Raw genomic sequence first — 17335 nt, 5'->3', positions numbered from 1 at the left:
TTCCTTCCATCCTTCCATCCATTCATCCATCCTTCCTTCCTTCCATTCATCCATCCATCCTTCCATCCATCCACCCACCCATCCATCCATCCTTCCTTCCATCCATCCTTCCATCCATCCATCCTTCCATCCTTCCATCCATCCACCCATCCTTCCATCCACCCATTCATCCATCCACCCATCCTTCCATCCATCCATCCATCCTTCCATCCATCCACCCACCCATCCTTCCATCCATCTATCTTGTCAAGATGTAGACATATTAATTATTGAGTTTGGGTCATACTTAATGTTAACAAGTGTGTGGAATTCATTACATACAATAAATCCCATGCTTCCAATTAAGTGGCAACATTTAAATGACAGGATTTGATGTTAGGTAAAGCCCGACCTCAACCAATAATCCCTAATTTCCATAATCTTATATACTCCACATTAATACCCATGCTTTTGAAATATAATTATCAAAATTTTTTAGCCCAGATGTCCACATAATTCTGGCTGTATCATATACTTTTGTGCTTATAATATAAATGGCATAGCGCTCAGGTGGCACAGCGGTAAAACACGCTAGCACACCAGAGCTGACATTTCGAACTCGTCGGTTCGAAGCCCAGCTCTGCCATCATGTAGGCTGGGTGCCTACATGAACAACGATTGACTGGCGGACTCTCTAATGGCTGATGCAATCACGACCTCCGCTGGCTGAATGATGGCATCTACACAGAGATAGGAAAAGAGTGCGTTGATCAGGGCGTGGCTCTCTGTACACAAAGCTGATCCGCATATGAACTCATTTCGTGCTGGTGAAAAAATGCAGTCGGCTACTGCACATGTGTCGCAGGGGGTGTGTGTTAGTTTCGTCATCAGTCATCAGTGGGGAGGGAGCATAATGTAATCAGGCAATTGGATGCGCTAAAGTCAGAAGAAAAAGGAAAGAAAATGCATAAACAAAATATTTTTAAAAAGAATATAAATGGCATGAGTTGGGTAAATCAATAGGCCCATTTCAACTTGCAATCCCAGCATCGGACAAGATTTCCCAAATTGTACAGTGGTTTCTAGCATAATCTTTATTAACTGATGATGCAGTGTACATTTTACGCATCCTGGTGGCATTTGTTGCCCAGCATGTAATGCAGTTTTATTATTTAAATCAATGACAACAGGATTGTACAAACAGCAAATTGTACCATTTATGGTGCTTATTAGTTATTTGATACTACTGCTCAGTTTAATGACAGTAGTGATTATTAATCTTACGACTGTTACTCTTGTGACAGTAATTAGCACAGTTAGCAGCAGTCTGTGCTTATGCTCTCAGGAGACTATTATAAGCTAATGATTCTGTGTTATCGGCTCTACTCGCTGTGCTAGGCTGTTTGGCCCTTATCTCTCTCTCTCTCTCTCTCTGAGAGTGTGTGTGTGTGTTATAGACTGATGGACTGATTTTTATTCACTCTGTCAGACTAAGTGCTGAGGGCAGAGCTCCATTCTGCGTGTAGCTAAATGCAACAGTGCTATGGTCTCTCAGCAGTAATCTCAGCTCTCTGTAATACATTGTAATGTGAGCGCCGCCTGGAGGCTGAGAGCAGCACTGCAGGGAAAATATAATGGTGCAGTTCAGCTGTTGTGTCAGCAGGGGGCTGTACACTGCTGGCATTAAGTTGTCAAAGCAGAGTTTACTGCTTTTAACCCTCTACTGCACGGTTTCGCCATATGGCAACATACAACTTTCGGATATTTAAAAATAAAATTAAACCTTGATTTGCCCTTACATGAAATAATTGTTTTAACCAGTTATGTATTTGGATGGCATCACTTGACATTTATACACCCCAAAATCTAACTTTTTCCCACACCTCTGATGAGTTTGAGTCACCTGCAGAAGGGCTTTTCAGTTTGCAAAGAATTATGCATGTATTTGCAGCATTTAAAAAATACTCAATCTGTGGTAAGTTATGATCTGTTTTTATCATGCAAATCAGTGAATAATTACACTTGTGTTTTTGAAATTACAAATGTATTCTTTTGTTTAGAACATGAACCCAACAATGTTCTATGGCAAGGCTAAAAAGAAGGCTGGAAACAGGGCCAAAAATAGGGCTCCTGAGAGTGACCCATTTTTTCACTAATGTTTGTAGAAGCAGTCTGCATGCCTATGTGCTTGGTTTTATAGACCTGTGGCCATGGAAGTGATTGGAACACCTGAATTAAATTATTTGAATGGGTGAGTGAATACTTTTGGCAATATAGTGTATATGGACACCAGACCATGGGATTGTTGATTCTTTCCAAGACCATAAACATCACTACAAACACATTCTCCCACTTTTGAAACAGAAAAGTGTTCCAAATAAATTCATTTTTGCCCATTCAGTGAAAGCAGTATTTGTGAGGTCAGGCATTAATGTTGGACGGAAAGACGGTGTGCAATCAATAATTGAATTCATTCCTAGTGGCTACTTTGGACTGAGACCAGGACACTGTGCAGACCCACTGCACCTACAGAATTTATCAAACCATGTGTTTATCGAGCTTGCTTTGTGCACAGGGACACAATCATGTTTAAAACAGAAAAGGGTCTTCCCCAAGTTGTTGCCGCAAAAAGTTGGATGCATAAAACTGGTTTTATATATAGGGTGCATGTTGTCAGAAGTATTCTTCTTTAGTATTGTACTGGCACTCTCTAAAGCCTGATTCTGTGATCTATAAAGATTAATTAAAATACACAGTATGGCAAAAAATCTCCATCCTGCAGTCACCACCAAACATGTCCTCACTGATTAAATCATTTGCCAAACTTCATTTTCTCTGTCTCTGTGCTCAGTTTAAGGTGCGGGTGTTGAGTAAACTAGCAGCGTCTCTGAGCAAGCACATGCCGGAGAAGGTTCCCGAAGACACCAGCAGCAACCTGAGGTCACCGATGCCTGGAACCGTCGTAGCCGTGTCTGTCAAAGCAGGAGATACGGTAACAAATCTACATACAGTTTATAAAATACAAAACCAGTGAGTACACACTGTTACAGATTCATTCTTCTCAGTGCACACACATCATAACCTGATCAGTTTCATCACTTATGTAATTGTAGTGATGAGTCAACTGTCTGTGCCACTATAGTCGGTTACATTTTAGTCAGTGCATTTTATGAAATGTGTTCTTGTAATCTAGAAATATTTAGATTTTCTGACTTGGATCTTTCAATTTCATACCTTAGAACGTTCAGACAGACTCGGCTGTTCAGTGAAACAATAGACACGAGGGCTTTGGATTTGTTAATCTGATGACTTTTAAAATACCCAAGAGGGGCTTGTTTACAGAAAATTACAGACAAATTATCGCTGGGGTTGTGGACAATTGTGGGGACAGTGTTCGGGCACAATTAAACAGTGGGGACAGTGTTCAGACACAGTTAAACAGTGGGGACAGTGTTCGGGCACAATTAAACAGTGGAGACAGTGTTCAGACACAGTTAAACAGTGGGGACAGTGTTCGGGCACAATTAAACAGTGGGGACAGTGTTCAGACACAGTTAAACAGTGGGGACAGTGTTCGGGCACAATTAAACAGTGGAGACAGTGTTCAGACACAGTTAAACAGTGGGGACAGTGTTCGGGCACAATTAAACAGTGGGGACAGTGTTCAGACACAGTTAAACAGTGGGGACAGTGTTCGGGCACAATTAAACAGTGGGGACAGTGTTCAGACACAGTTAAACAGTGGGGACAGTGTTCGGGCACAATTAAACAGTGGGGACAGTGTTCAGACACAGTTAAACAGTGGGGACAGTGTTCGGGCACAATTAAACAGTGGGGACAGTGTTCGGGCACAATTAAACAGTGGAGACAGTGTTCAGACACAGTTAAACAGTGGGGACAGTGTTCGGGCACAATTAAACAGTGGGGACAGTGTTCAGACACAGTTAAACAGTGGGGACAGTGTTCGGGCACAATTAAACAGTGGGGACAGTGTTCAGACACAGTTAAACAGTGGGGACAGTGTTCGGGCACAATTAAACAGTGGGGACAGTGTTAGGACACAATTAAACAGTGGGGACAGTGTTCAGACACAATTAAACAGTGGGGACAGTGTTCAGACACAGTTAAACAGTGGGGACAGTGTTCGGACACAATTAAACAGTGGGGACAGTGTTCGGGCACAATTAAACAGTAGGGACAGTGTTCGGGCACAGTTAAACAGTGGGGACAGTGTTCGGGCACAATTAAACAGTGGGGACAGTGTTCGGGCACAATTAAACAGTGGGGACAGTGTTCGGGCACAATTAAACAGTGGGGACAGTGTTCGGGCACAATTAAACAGTGGGGACAGTGTTCGGACACAGTTAAACAGTGGGGACAGTGTTCGGGCACAATTAAACAGTGGGGGCAGTGTTCAGACACAGTTAAACAGTGGGGACAGTGTTCGGGCACAATTAAACAGTGGGGACAGTGTTCGGGCACAATTAAACAGTGGGGACAGTGTTCAGACACAGTTAAACAGTGGGGACAGTGTTCGGACACAGTTAAACAGTGGGGACAGTGTTCGGGCACAATTAAACAGTGGGGGCAGTGTTCAGACACAGTTAAACAGTGGGGACAGTGTTCGGGCACAATTAAACAGTGGGGACAGTGTTCGGGCACAATTAAACAGTGGGGACAGTGTTCGGGCACAATTAAACAGTGGGGACAGTGTTCGGACACAGTTAAACAGTGGGGACAGTGTTCGGGCACAATTAAACAGTGGGGGCAGTGTTCAGACACAGTTAAACAGTGGGGACAGTGTTCGGGCACAATTAAACAGTGGGGACAGTGTTCGGACACAAACAGTGGGGACAGTGTTCAGACACAGTTAAACAGTGGGGACAGTGTTAGGACACAATTAAACAGTGGGGACAGTGTTCAGACACAATTAAACAGTGGGAACAGTGTTCGGGCACAATTAAACAGTGGAAACAGTGTTTGGGCCCATGAGGAAGGGTTAGGGATAGTGTTTGAGCCCATGAGGAAGGGTTAGGGATAGTGTTTGGGCCCATGATGAAGGGTTAGGGATAGTGTTTGGGCCCATGAGGAAGGGTTAGGGATAGTGTTTGAGCCCATGAGGAAGGGTTAGGGATAGTGTTTGGGCCCATGAGGAAGGGTTAGGGATAGTGTTTGGGCCCATAATGAAGGGTTGGGGATAGTGTTTGGGCCCATGAGGAAGGGTTGGGGATAGTGTTTAGGCCCATGAGGAAGGGTTGGGGATAGTGTTTGGGCCCATGAGGAAGGGTTAGGGATAGTGTTTGGGCCCATGATGAAGGGTTAGGGATAGTGTTTGAGCCCATGATGAAGGGTTAGGGATAGTGTTTGAGTCCATGAGGAAGGGTTGGGGATAGTGTTTGAGCCCATGAGGAAGGGTTAGGGATAGTGTTTGGGCCCATGATGAAGGGTTGGGGATAGTGTTTGGGCCCATGAGGAAGGGTTAGGGATAGTGTTTGGGCCCATAATGAAGGGTTGGGCCTATGAGGAAGGGTTAGGGATAGTGTTTGGGCCCATGAGGAAGGGTTAGGGATAGTGTTTGGGCCCATGAGGAAGGGTTAGGGATAGTGTTTGAGCCCATGAGGAAGGGTTAGGGATAGTGTTTGGGCCCATGAGGAAGGGTTAGGGATAGTGTTTGGGCCCATGAGGAAGGGTTAGGGATAGTGTTTGGGCCCATGAGGAAGGGTTAGGGACAGTGTTTGAGCCCATGAGGAAGGGTTAGGGATAGTGTTTGGGCCCATGATGAAGGGTTAGGGATAGTGTTTGGGCCCATGAGGAAGGGTTAGGGATAGTGTTTGAGCCCATGAGGAAGGGTTAGGGTTAGGGATAGTGTTTGGGCCCATGAGGAAGGGTTAGGGATAGTGTTTGGGCCCATAATGAAGGGTTGGGGATAGTGTTTGGGCCCATGAGGAAGGGTTGGGGATAGTGTTTAGGCCCATGAGGAAGGGTTGGGGATAGTGTTTGGGCCCATGAGGAAGGGTTAGGGATAGTGTTTGGGCCCATGATGAAGGGTTAGGGATAGTGTTTGAGCCCATGATGAAGGGTTGGAGATAGTGTTTGAGCCCATGAGGAAGGGTTGGGGATAGTGTTTGGGCCCATGAGGAAGGGTTGGGGATAGTGTTTAGGCCCATGAGGAAGGGTTAGGGATAGTGTTTGGGCCCATAATGAAGGGTTGGGCCTATGAGGAAGGGTTAGGGATAGTGTTTGGGCCCATGAGGAAGGGTTAGGGACAGTGTTTGGGCAGATGATGAAGGGTTAGGGATAGTGTTTGGGCCCATGAGGAAGGGTTAGGGATAGTGTTTGGGCCCATGAGGAAGGGTTAGGGACAGTGTTTGGGCAGATGATGAAGGGTTAGGGACCGTGTAAACATTAGGACAGTGTTTGGGCAGATGAATAAGGGTTGGGGACAGTGGGCACATGTTGAGAGTGTTTAGGCACATAAGGGAGTGTAGGTAAGAGTTCGGGTACATGTAGACACTGTTCGGGTGCATGAGGGAGTGTAGGTAAGAGTTCGGGTACATGTAGACACTGTTCGGGTGCATGAGGGAGTGTAGGTAAGAGTTCGGGTACATGTAGACAGTGTTAGGGTGCATGAGGGAGTGTAGGTAAGAGTTTGGGTACATGTAGACAGTGTTAGGGTGCATGAGGGGAGTGTAGGTAAGAGTTCGGGTACATGTAGACAGTGTTAGGGTGCATGAGGGGAGTGTAGGTAAGAGTTCGGGTACATGTAGACAGTGTTAGGGTGCATGAGGGAGTCTAGGTAAGAGTTCGGGTACATGTAGACCGTGTTAGGGTGCATGAGGGAGTGTAGGTAAGAGTTCGGGTACATGTAGACACTGTTAGGGTGCATGAGGGAGTGTAGGTAAGAGTTCGGGTACATGTAGACAGTGTTAGGGTGCATGAGGGAGTGTAGGTAAGAGTTTGGGTACATGTAGACACTGTTAGGGTGCATGAGGGAGTGTAGGTAAGAGTTTGGGTACATGTAGACACTGTTAGGGTGCATGAGGGAGTGTAGGTAAGAGTTTGGGTACATGTTGACCGTGTTAGGGTGCATGAGGGAGTGTAGGTAAGAGTTCGGGTACATGTAGACACTGTTAGGGTGCATGAGGGAGTGTAGGTAAGAGTTTGGGTACATGTAGACAGTGTTAGGGTGCATGAGGGAGTGTAGGTAAGAGTTCGGGTACATGTAGACCGTGTTAGGGTGCATGAGGGAGTGTAGGTAAGAGTTCGGGTACATGTAGACACTGTTAGGGTGCATGAGGGAGTGTAGGTAAGAGTTCGGGTACATGTAGACCGTGTTAGGGTGCATGAGGGAGTGTAGGTAAGAGTTCGGGTACATGTAGACAGTGTTAGGGTGCATGAGGGAGTGTAGGTAAGAGTTCGGGTACATGTAGACAGTGTTAGGGTGCATGAGGGAGTGTAGGTAAGAGTTCGGGTACATGTAGACAGTGTTAGGGTGCATGAGGGGAGTGTAGGTAAGAGTTCGGGTACATGTAGACCGTGTTAGGGTGCATGAGGGAGTGTAGGTAAGAGTTCGGGTACATGTAGACCGTGTTAGGGTGCATGAGGGAGTGTAGGTAAGAGTTCGGGTACATGTAGACCATGTTAGGGTGCATGAGGGAGTGTAGGTAAGAGTTCGGGTACATGTAGACCGTGTTAGGGTGCATGAAGAAGGGTTGGGACAGGCCCTATGAGGAAAGGTATGGGGACATGACAGCAGTGTTTGGGCAGATGATGCAGGGTTGGCGACAGTTTTTGGACACGTAGGGACAGTGTATGGGCAGTTTTTGGCCAAACTGTACAAATTTTTTTGAACGTTCCACATTAGCCGCAGTGTTAGTGGTGACCATGGCTGAAACGGAAACATATTAGCATGAGAGTAATTAGCTGATGGACTGTTATTCCCAGCGACATAATGACAGTGCGTGTGGGCATGCATAATATATGTCTGCTGTGAGGAGTGTGTGTGTGGGTGGGTGTGTGTGTGGGGGGGTGGGGGAGCATATAATTTGACATCTATATGCTGGACTCAGACAGCCTGACTCCATTTAATACATTACAGCCTCTCTACCCTCTTCCAGTAATAGTGGCCTCGGTCTTATACACACACACACACACACACACTCACACACTGTTAGTCCATGTTACTAATAGAAAGCTTGATTGATGATAGAAGTGTAATGCAGACATTCATTTTTGGTTCTTGAGAGGAAGTCATCAATACCTAAGAGGAAAAGAGACAGTGTTTATGGATTACTTGTTGCTGGTTAGAGTGGACATCCCAAAAGTATGTGGACATCCATTTTAGAATGGTGTCTTTTTGACATCAACCCAGTTTGTCAAATTTCTGTCCTGCCAGAGCTGCACATCATGAATTGGAATCAGCCAGGAGCAACCACAGTTCATGCATCAATGGTAGCGCTGGGCTATCTATCAAAAGGTTGTGGGTTCGAATCCCAGCTCTGCCAAGCAGCCACTGTTGGGCCTTTAACCCTGTCAAATTTTTTTGCCAATTAGTCTTCTGCTGCTGGGGATCACGATTGCGTTTGAGGGGTATATTCACCCCTCCACTGGGTGCACAGTCCCTCAACATCTTTTTCACCTGTGCTTTGGTGGATTTGCACATGAGGCTGCCGGACACCAGGAACTGCCAGATATACACTACAATTTAGTGTATATCTGGCATTTACAGCTGTAACAACGAAATACAATAAAATACTGTGTCATTCAGTACATTGTACAGGGGCCACGCCTCATGTACTGGAACAGACTGGCACAGAGACTACATCTTCACTAGGACAGACAGGCATAGAGAACGCCTTTTACTGGGACTGACAGGCACAGAGAACACCCTTTAGTGGGCCTGACAGGCACAGAGAATACACCTTCACAGGGATTGACAGGCACAAGGAACACACACTTCTTCACTGGATCTAACAGGCACAGGAAACACCTCCTTCATGGGGACTGACAGGAACAGAGAATACACCCTCACTGGGTCTGACAGGCACAGAGAACACACCTTCTTCATTGGATCTAACAGGCACAGGAAACACCTCCTTTATGAGAACTGACAGGAACATAGAATACACCCTCACTGGGTCTGACAGGCACAGAGAACACCCTTTACTGGGCCTGACAGGCACAGAGAATACACCTTCACAGGAATTGACAGGCACAGAGAACAAACCTTCTTCACTGAATCTAACAGGCACAGGAAACACCTCCTTTATATACAGTGGGGACAGTGTTCGGACACAATTAAACAGTGGGGACAGTGTTAGGACACAATTAAACAGTGGGGACAGTGTTCGGACACAATTAAACAGTGGGGACAGTGTTCAGACACAGTTAAACAGTGGGGACAGTGTTCGGGCACAATTAAACAGTGGGGACAGTGTTCAGACACAGTTAAACAGTGGGGACAGTGTTCGGGCACAATTAAACAGTGGGGACAGTGTTCGGGCACAATTAAACAGTGGGGACAGTGTTCAGACACAGTTAAACAGTGGGGACAGTGTTCGGGCACAATTAAACAGTGGGGACAGTGTTCGGGCACAATTAAACAGTGGGGACAGTGTTTGGGCACAATTAAACAGTGGGGACAGTGTTCGGGCACAGTTAAACAGTGGGGACAGTGTTCGGGCACAATTAAACAATGGGGACAGTGTTCGGGCACAATTAAACAGTGGGGACAGTGTTCAGACACAGTTAAACAGTGGGGACAGTGTTCAGACACAGTTAAACAGTGGGGACAGTGTTCGGGCACAATTAAACAGTGGGGACAGTGTTAGGACACAATTAAACAGTGGGGACAGTGTTAGGACACAGTTAAACAGTGGGGACAGTGTTAGGACACAGTTAAACAGTGGGGACAGTGTTAGGACACAATTAAACAGTGAGGACAGTGTTCGGACACAATTAAACAGTGGGGACATCGTTCGGACACTAACAGTGGGGACAGTGTTAGGACACAATTAAACAGTGGGGACAGTGTTTGGGCACATGATGAAGGGTTAGGGATAGTGTTTGGGCCCATGAGGAAGGGTTAGGGATAGTGTTTGGGCCCATGATGAAGGGTTAGGGATAGTGTTTGAGCCCATGAGGAAGGGTTAGGGATAGTGTTTGAGCCCATGAGGAAGGGTTAGGGATAGTGTTTGGGCCCATGAGGAAGGGTTAGGGATAGTGTTTGAGCCCATGAGGAAGGGTTAGGGATAGTGTTTGAGCCCATGAGGAAGGGTTAGGGATAGTGTTTGGGCATATGAGGAAGGGTTAGGGATAGTGTTTGGGCCCATAATGAAGGGTTGGGGATAGTGTTTAGGCCCATGAGGAAGGGTTGGGGATAGTGTTTGGGCCCATGAGGAAGGGTTAGGGATAGTGTTTAGGCCCATGAGGAAGGGTTAGGGATAGTTTTTGGGCCCATGATGAAGGGTTAGGGATAGTGTTTGAGCCCATGAGGAAGGGTTAGGGATAGTGTTTGGGCCCATGAGGAAGGGTTGGGGATAGTGTTTGAGCCCATGAGGAAGGATTAGGGATAGTGTTTGGGCCCATGATGAAGGGTTGGGGATAGTGTTTGGGCCCATGAGGAAGGGTTAGGGATAGTGTTTGGGCCCATAATGAAGGGTTAGGGATAGTGTTTGGGCCCATGAGGAAGGGTTAGGGATAGTGTTTGAGCCCATGAGGAAGGGTTGGGGATAGTGTTTGGGCCCATGAGGAAGGGTTAGGGATAGTGTTTGGGCCCATGAGGAAGGGTTAGGGATAGTGTTTGAGCCCATGAGGAAGGGTTAGGGATAGTGTTTGGGCCCATGAGGAAGGGTTAGGGATAGTGTTTGAGCCCATGAGGAAGGGTTGGGGATAGTGTTTGGGCCCATGAGGAAGGGTTAGGGATAGTGTTTGAGCCCATGAGGAAGGGTTAGGGATAGTGTTTGGGCCCATGAGGAAGGGTTAGGGACAGTGTTTGGGCAGATGATGAAGGGTTAGGGATAGTGTTTGGGCAGATGATGAAGGGTTAGGGACCGTGTAAACATTAGGACAGTGTTTGGGCACATAAATAAGGGTTGGGGACAGTGGGCACATGTTGAGAGTGTTTAGGCACATAAGGGAGTGTAGGTAAGAGTTCAGGTACATGTAGACGGTGTTAGGGTGCATGAGGGAGTGTAGGTAAGAGTTCGTGTACATGTAGACGGTGTTAGGGTGCATGAGGGAGTGTAGGTAAGAGTTCGGGTACATGTAGACACTGTTAGGGTGCATGAGGGAGTGTAGGTAAGAGTTCGGGTACATGTAAACATGTTACTAATAGAAAGCTTGATTGATGATAGAAGTGTAATGCAGACATTCATTTTTGGTTCTTGAGAGGAAGTCATCAATACCTAAGAGGAAAAGAGACAGTGTTTATGGATTACTTGTTGCTGGTTAGAGTGGACATCCCAAAAGTATGTGGACATCCATTTTAGAATGGTGTCTTTTTGACATCAACCCAGTTTGTCAAATTTCTGTCCTGCCAGAGCTGCACATCATGAATTGGAATCAGCCAGGAGCAACCACAGTTCATGCATCAATGGTAGCTCTGGGCTATCTATCAAAAGGTTGTGGGTTCGAATCCCAGCTCTGCCAAGCAGCCACTGTTGGGCCTTTAACCCTGTCACATTTTTTGCCAATTAGTCTTCTGCTGCTGGGGATCACGATTGCGTTTGAGGGGTATATTCACTCCTCCACTGGGTGCACAGTCCCTCAACATCTTTTTCACCTGTGCTTTGGTGGATTTGCACATGAGGCTGCCGGACACCAGGAACTGCCAGATATACACTACAATTTAGTGTATATCTGGCATTTACAGCTGTAACAACGAAATACAATAAAATACTGTGTCATTCAGTACATTGTACAGGGGCCACGCCTCATGTACTGGAACAGACTGGCACAGAGACTACATCTTCACTAGGACAGACAGGCATAGAGAACGCCTTTTACTGGGACTGACAGGCACAGAGAACACCCTTTAGTGGGCCTGACAGGCACAGAGAATACACCTTCACAGGGATTGACAGGCACAAGGAACACACACTTCTTCACTGGATCTAACAGGCACAGGAAACACCTCCTTCATGGGGACTGACAGGAACAGAGAATACACCCTCACTGGGTCTGACAGGCACAGAGAACACACCTTCTTCATTGGATCTAACAGGCACAGGAAACACCTCCTTCATGAGAACTGACAGGAACATAGAATACACCCTCACTGGGTCTGACAGGCACAGAGCACACCCTTTACTGGGCCTGACAGGCACAGAGAATACACCTTCACAGGGATTGACAGGCACAGAGAACACACCTTCTTCACTGGATCTAACAGGCACAGGAAACACCTCCTTTATAGGGACTGACAGAAACATAGAATACACCCTCACTGGGTCTGACAGGCACAGAGAACACCCTTTACTGGGTCTGACAGGCACAGAGAATACACCTTCATTGGGCCTGACAGGCACAGAATACACCTTCACAGGGATTGACAGGCACAGAGAACACACCTTCTTCACTGGATCTAACAGGCACAGGAAACACCTCCTTTATAGGGACTGGCAGGAACATAGAATACACCCTCACTGGGTCTGACAGGCACAGAGAACACCCTTTACTGGGCCTGACAAGCACAGAGAATACACCTTCACAGGGATTGACAGGCACAGAGAACACACCTTCTTCACTGGATCTAACAGGCACAGGAAGCACCTCCTTCATGGGGACTGGCAGGAAGAGAGAATACACCCTTACTGGGTCTGACAGGCACAGAGAACACCATTTACTGGGCCTGACAGGCACAGAGAATACACCTTCACAGGGATTGACAGGCACAGAGAACACACCTTCTTCACTGGATCTAACAGGCACAGGAAACACCTCCTTCATGGGGACTGGCAGGAAGAGAGAATACACCCTTACTGGGTCTGACAGGCACAGAGAACACACCTTCATTGGGACTAACAGCAATAAAAAACACAACTTCACTGGGACTAATAAGCACAGATAACACACCTTCACTGGGACTAAGAGGCATAGAGAACACACCTTTACTGGGACTGACAGGCATAAGGAACACACACCTTCACTGGGACTAATAAGCACAGATAACACACCTTCACTGTGCTAACTGGGCGCCTACCAGCTTGTTTTTTTCATGGCCGAGTAACCTTACACAAGCCTGAATTTTACATGTGCCATGCAGAGTGGTGTAAAACACATCACTGTTGGACTCTAAAGCAGTAAGAAACATGTTCTAGATTAAAAATAACACTTCATTCTGGATCTGGCAGATACCAAGAATGCTGGCTTGATCTGCACCATCTGCTTCAATTTGGTCAGGGTCACAGACTGACCATACTGTATATTATTAAAGTCACATGTCCACATTCTTTTTGCCACTTCTCTTCCGATAAAACCTTCTATCTTTAGAGAGTATCTCTGCCAGTGTTGCTCGGAAGCTCCACTCTGATTGGTGCCCTTTGTTTGACTGGTGTTGCAGGTTGCTGAAGGGCAGGAGATCTGTGTGATCGAAGCTATGAAGATGCAGAACAGCATGACCGCTGCTAGAAACGCCAAGGTGAGTGCACACGCACTCCAATGACCAACACATACACTTGGTTAACCTCACACTCACGCTTGTCAACACACACCTCATGATACATGATCCAGCTCAGTACAAGGCCAGTTCATTAATCACCCCAACGTGAAGAACGACCACAACCTTCAAGCCAAGGTGCAGTGCACTTCCTTCGAAAGACAGGGGTGTGTATATACCCTTCTGTAAACATGTACACTTATTTTTGAGAATACTAAGAATACAAGGGGGTTTCTTTCCTTGTAAAAAATATGATGAGCTGCTGTTACATATATGAGCACACCAGGAACAGCCAGATACACACTAAACAGGGGCCACGCCTCATGTACTAGGACTGACAGGCACAGAGCAGACATTCCTCTTACTGGGACTGACAGGCACATAGAACACACCTTTACTTGGACTGTCATGCATAGAGAACACACCTTTTTCATTAAGACTGATAGGCATTGAGAACACACCACCTTCACTGGGACTGACAGGCACAGAGAACACACCTTGACTAGAACTGACAGGCACAGAGAACACACCTTTACTGGGACTGTCACGCATAGAGAACACACCTTTTTCATTAAGACTGATAGGCATAGAGAACACACCTCTTTCACTGGGACTGACAGGCACAGCGAACACATATTCCCTGGAACTGATAGGCATAGAGAACACGTCTTCCCTGGGACTGACAAGCACAGAGAATATACCTTTACTAGGAGTGACAGGCACATAAAACACACCCTCACTGCGACTGACAGGCATAGAGAACACCTCTTTACTGGGTCTGACATCATTGGGACTGACAGGCATAGAGAACACACATTCACTGGGACTGACAGGCACAGAGAACACGTCTTCACTGGGACTGACAGGCACAGAGAATATACCTTCACTAGGAATGACAGGCACATAAAACACACCCTCAGTGCGACTGACAGGCATGGAGAACACCCCTTCACTGGGACTAATAAGCACAAATAACACACCTTCACTGGGACTAAGAGGCATAGAGAACACACCTTAACTGGGACTGACAGGCATAGAGAACATAACTTTACTGGGACTGACAGGCATAGAGAACACACCTTCACTGGGACTGACAGGCATAAGGAACACACCTTCACTGGGACTAATAAGCACAGATAACACACCGGGACTAAAAGGCATAGAGAACACACCTTTACTGTGACTGACAGGCATAGAGAGCACAACTTCACGGGGACTGACGGGCACAAAGAACACACCTTTTTCATTAAGACTGATAGGCAAAAGGAACACACCTCCTTTACTGGGACTGATGGGCATAAAGAATACAGCTCCATTGGGACTAACAGGCATAGAGAAAACGCCTTCACTAGGACTGACAGGCACAGAGAACGCACTTTTACTGGGACTGACAGGCACATAAAACACACCCTCACTGGGACTGACAGGCATAGAGAACACCTCTTTACTGGGACTGACAGCCATAAGGAACACACCTTCACTAGGACTGACAGGCACAGAGAACACCTCTTTACTGGGACTGACAGCCATAAGGAACACACCTTCACTAGGACTGACAGGCACAGAGAACACCTCTTTACTGGGACTGACAGCCATAAGGAACACACCTTCACTAGGACTGACAGGCATATAGAACAGGTAAAAGAAACAACTGTCTAAATGTGTGATTGTGTTTTTGACCTACGCAGGTCAAGAGTGTGCACTGTAAAGCAGGTGAGACGGTCGGCGAGGGAGATCTACTGGTGGAGCTGGAATAAACCTCCCCCCGGTCTGCTTTCCAACCTGATATTCCTACTTGGGACAAACCAACAAAGACACTAGTAGCCTAGAGGGAACATTCTCTGTCCCTTCCTGTTTTGTTTTGTCTTCATCTCTCTTTCTACATGGTGTGCTCATATTTGTAAGATTTTCAGAACAGATTTAAACAAAGGAATTCAAAAAAGAGATCTTTGTGCCTCCAAGCAGTCAAGCAAACGGGACACTAATGGGTCACGTCATCACCTGTCACAAGTCGTTACTGATTTCTCACAGTCGTATTTCTTTATAGGACAGCGGGGGTCACTCCTGCCCTGCAAATCCTGAATTAGTTCAAAACATGAGCAAAGGGTGGAAAACATGAGTTCTATTTGATAATCAATCCTCAATATAGCCTTCATTTAAATTTATTTGGCATATTCTGGTGAGGGGCGTGTATATCTTGGTATTCTTGATATTTAGTTATTTCTACAACTCTTATGATTCTGTCACTGCCTGACTGACTGAAACAATTATTTTATGGTCCTAACAAAATACTATTATGATTTAGTTCTTTCATAAGTTTGTGGTGTTCTGATGATATATGAGGGATCTTCAAAAAGTTTCCGCACTTTTATATTTCGGTTGGATCGGTGAGGGAGGGAGTAGAAGTACTTGGTCGTGTCTGAGAGACAGAGAGAGAGCTTATAGTCCGGATTTAGCGTCATCTGATTTCCACCTTTGTGGACGCTCAAAGAAGCTTTAAGGGGAGGAAGATTTTCATGTGATGATGACGTGAAAGCAGTGGTGAAACACTAGCTATGCCCTTAATCAAAAACATTTTTGCTCATGACATTAATAAGTTGGTATGACGCTGGGACAAATGTATCGGAAGGTGTTCATGTAGAAAAATGATGTCCTTTGTTTTTGAAATTCTTAATAAATAGAGTTTAAAAAAGTATGGAAACTTTTTAAAGAACCCTCGTATTAGGTGCAGAAATATAGATTTTTTGGGGTGGTGGTGTAGAAAATACAACCTCCTTATTCCTGGTTAATAATTGATTGTCAGGCGCCCAGGTGGCGCAGCGGGATATTCCGCTAGCACACCAGCGCCGAGATTCTTAACTCCTCAGTTCGAAACTCGGCATTGCCACCGGTCGGCTGGGCGCCATCTAGCAAGCATAATTGGCAGTGCCTGCAGCAGACACAGTTCTGCTAGGACTGTGTGACTGATGACTGGACTTTGGAAGTGGGGTCTTCAGATGCTGTGTAAGGACCCTTATTGGCAGATAGAGAGGTGCCTGTGCAGAATGCATAGGTAAAAAAGGGTTAGGGCTGCGCGCAGGTCGGAGGAGGCGTGAGCAGCAATATCCCCACCTCAACTGCAATCAGGGATCCCCCAGCAGCGAAAGACAAATTGACTGCACTAAAATTGGGAGAATATGGAAGAAAATGCATAAATAAAATAAGTAATTGATAGTCTATGGCTGGTGAATTTTCTGTGACGATATAAATTGTGTTGCTTAATCGCAACTCTTTAAGAAGTACATGGATTAGTCGTCTGGCTAAAATGGAAAGCCAAACATTTAGCTTCTTGATCCTGAGAGACAAATTACTTGGATAATCAGGTGAAAACCAGGTGTAGCTGGAGGTAACCAGAGTTGGGGATCTAACCCTGGACACTTAAGCTGTGCTGTGCCATTACTACTTTCTGTACCCGCATGCCACACTTGTAGCTAGCTTGGTTAGTTTACTGGTTCTGTATCCTGTATATAGGTACAGTGTATCACAAAAGTGAGTACACCCCTCACATTTCTGCAAATATTTCATTATATCTTTTCATGGGACAACACTATAGACATGAAACTTGGATATAACTTAGAGTAGTCAGTGTACAGCTTGTATAGCAGTGTAGATTTACTGTCTTCTGAAAATAACTCAACACACAGCCATTAATGTCTAAAC

The 17335-nt window shown here is 46.0% G+C and overlaps 1 protein-coding gene across 2 annotated transcripts in view; it reads left to right on the top strand.

The window, feature by feature from the left end:
* The window catches only part of pcca (propionyl-CoA carboxylase subunit alpha), a 99651-nt gene extending 83739 nt beyond the window's left edge, over positions 1-15912 (top strand). Inside the window, exons 21-23 of one of the 2 annotated variants that reach the window (XM_063010544.1) lie at positions 2837-2971; positions 13541-13618; positions 15325-15912. In XM_063010544.1, the coding sequence (XP_062866614.1) occupies positions 2837-2971; positions 13541-13618; positions 15325-15393 (282 nt within the window). In that variant the 3' untranslated portion in view covers positions 15394-15912. Of the gene's footprint in view, positions 1-2830; positions 2972-13540; positions 13619-15324 lie in introns of both variants that reach the window. The other variant, XM_063010543.1, reaches the window with a different exon arrangement.
* The last annotated feature ends 1423 nt before the right edge of the window (positions 15913-17335 follow it).

Source organism: Trichomycterus rosablanca, chromosome 15 (genome assembly GCF_030014385.1).
Source record: "Trichomycterus rosablanca isolate fTriRos1 chromosome 15, fTriRos1.hap1, whole genome shotgun sequence".
Lineage (NCBI taxonomy): Eukaryota > Metazoa > Chordata > Actinopteri > Siluriformes > Trichomycteridae > Trichomycterus > Trichomycterus rosablanca.
Note: the sequence above shows the minus strand (reverse complement) of the source record. Positions and strands in the feature narration are given on the sequence as shown.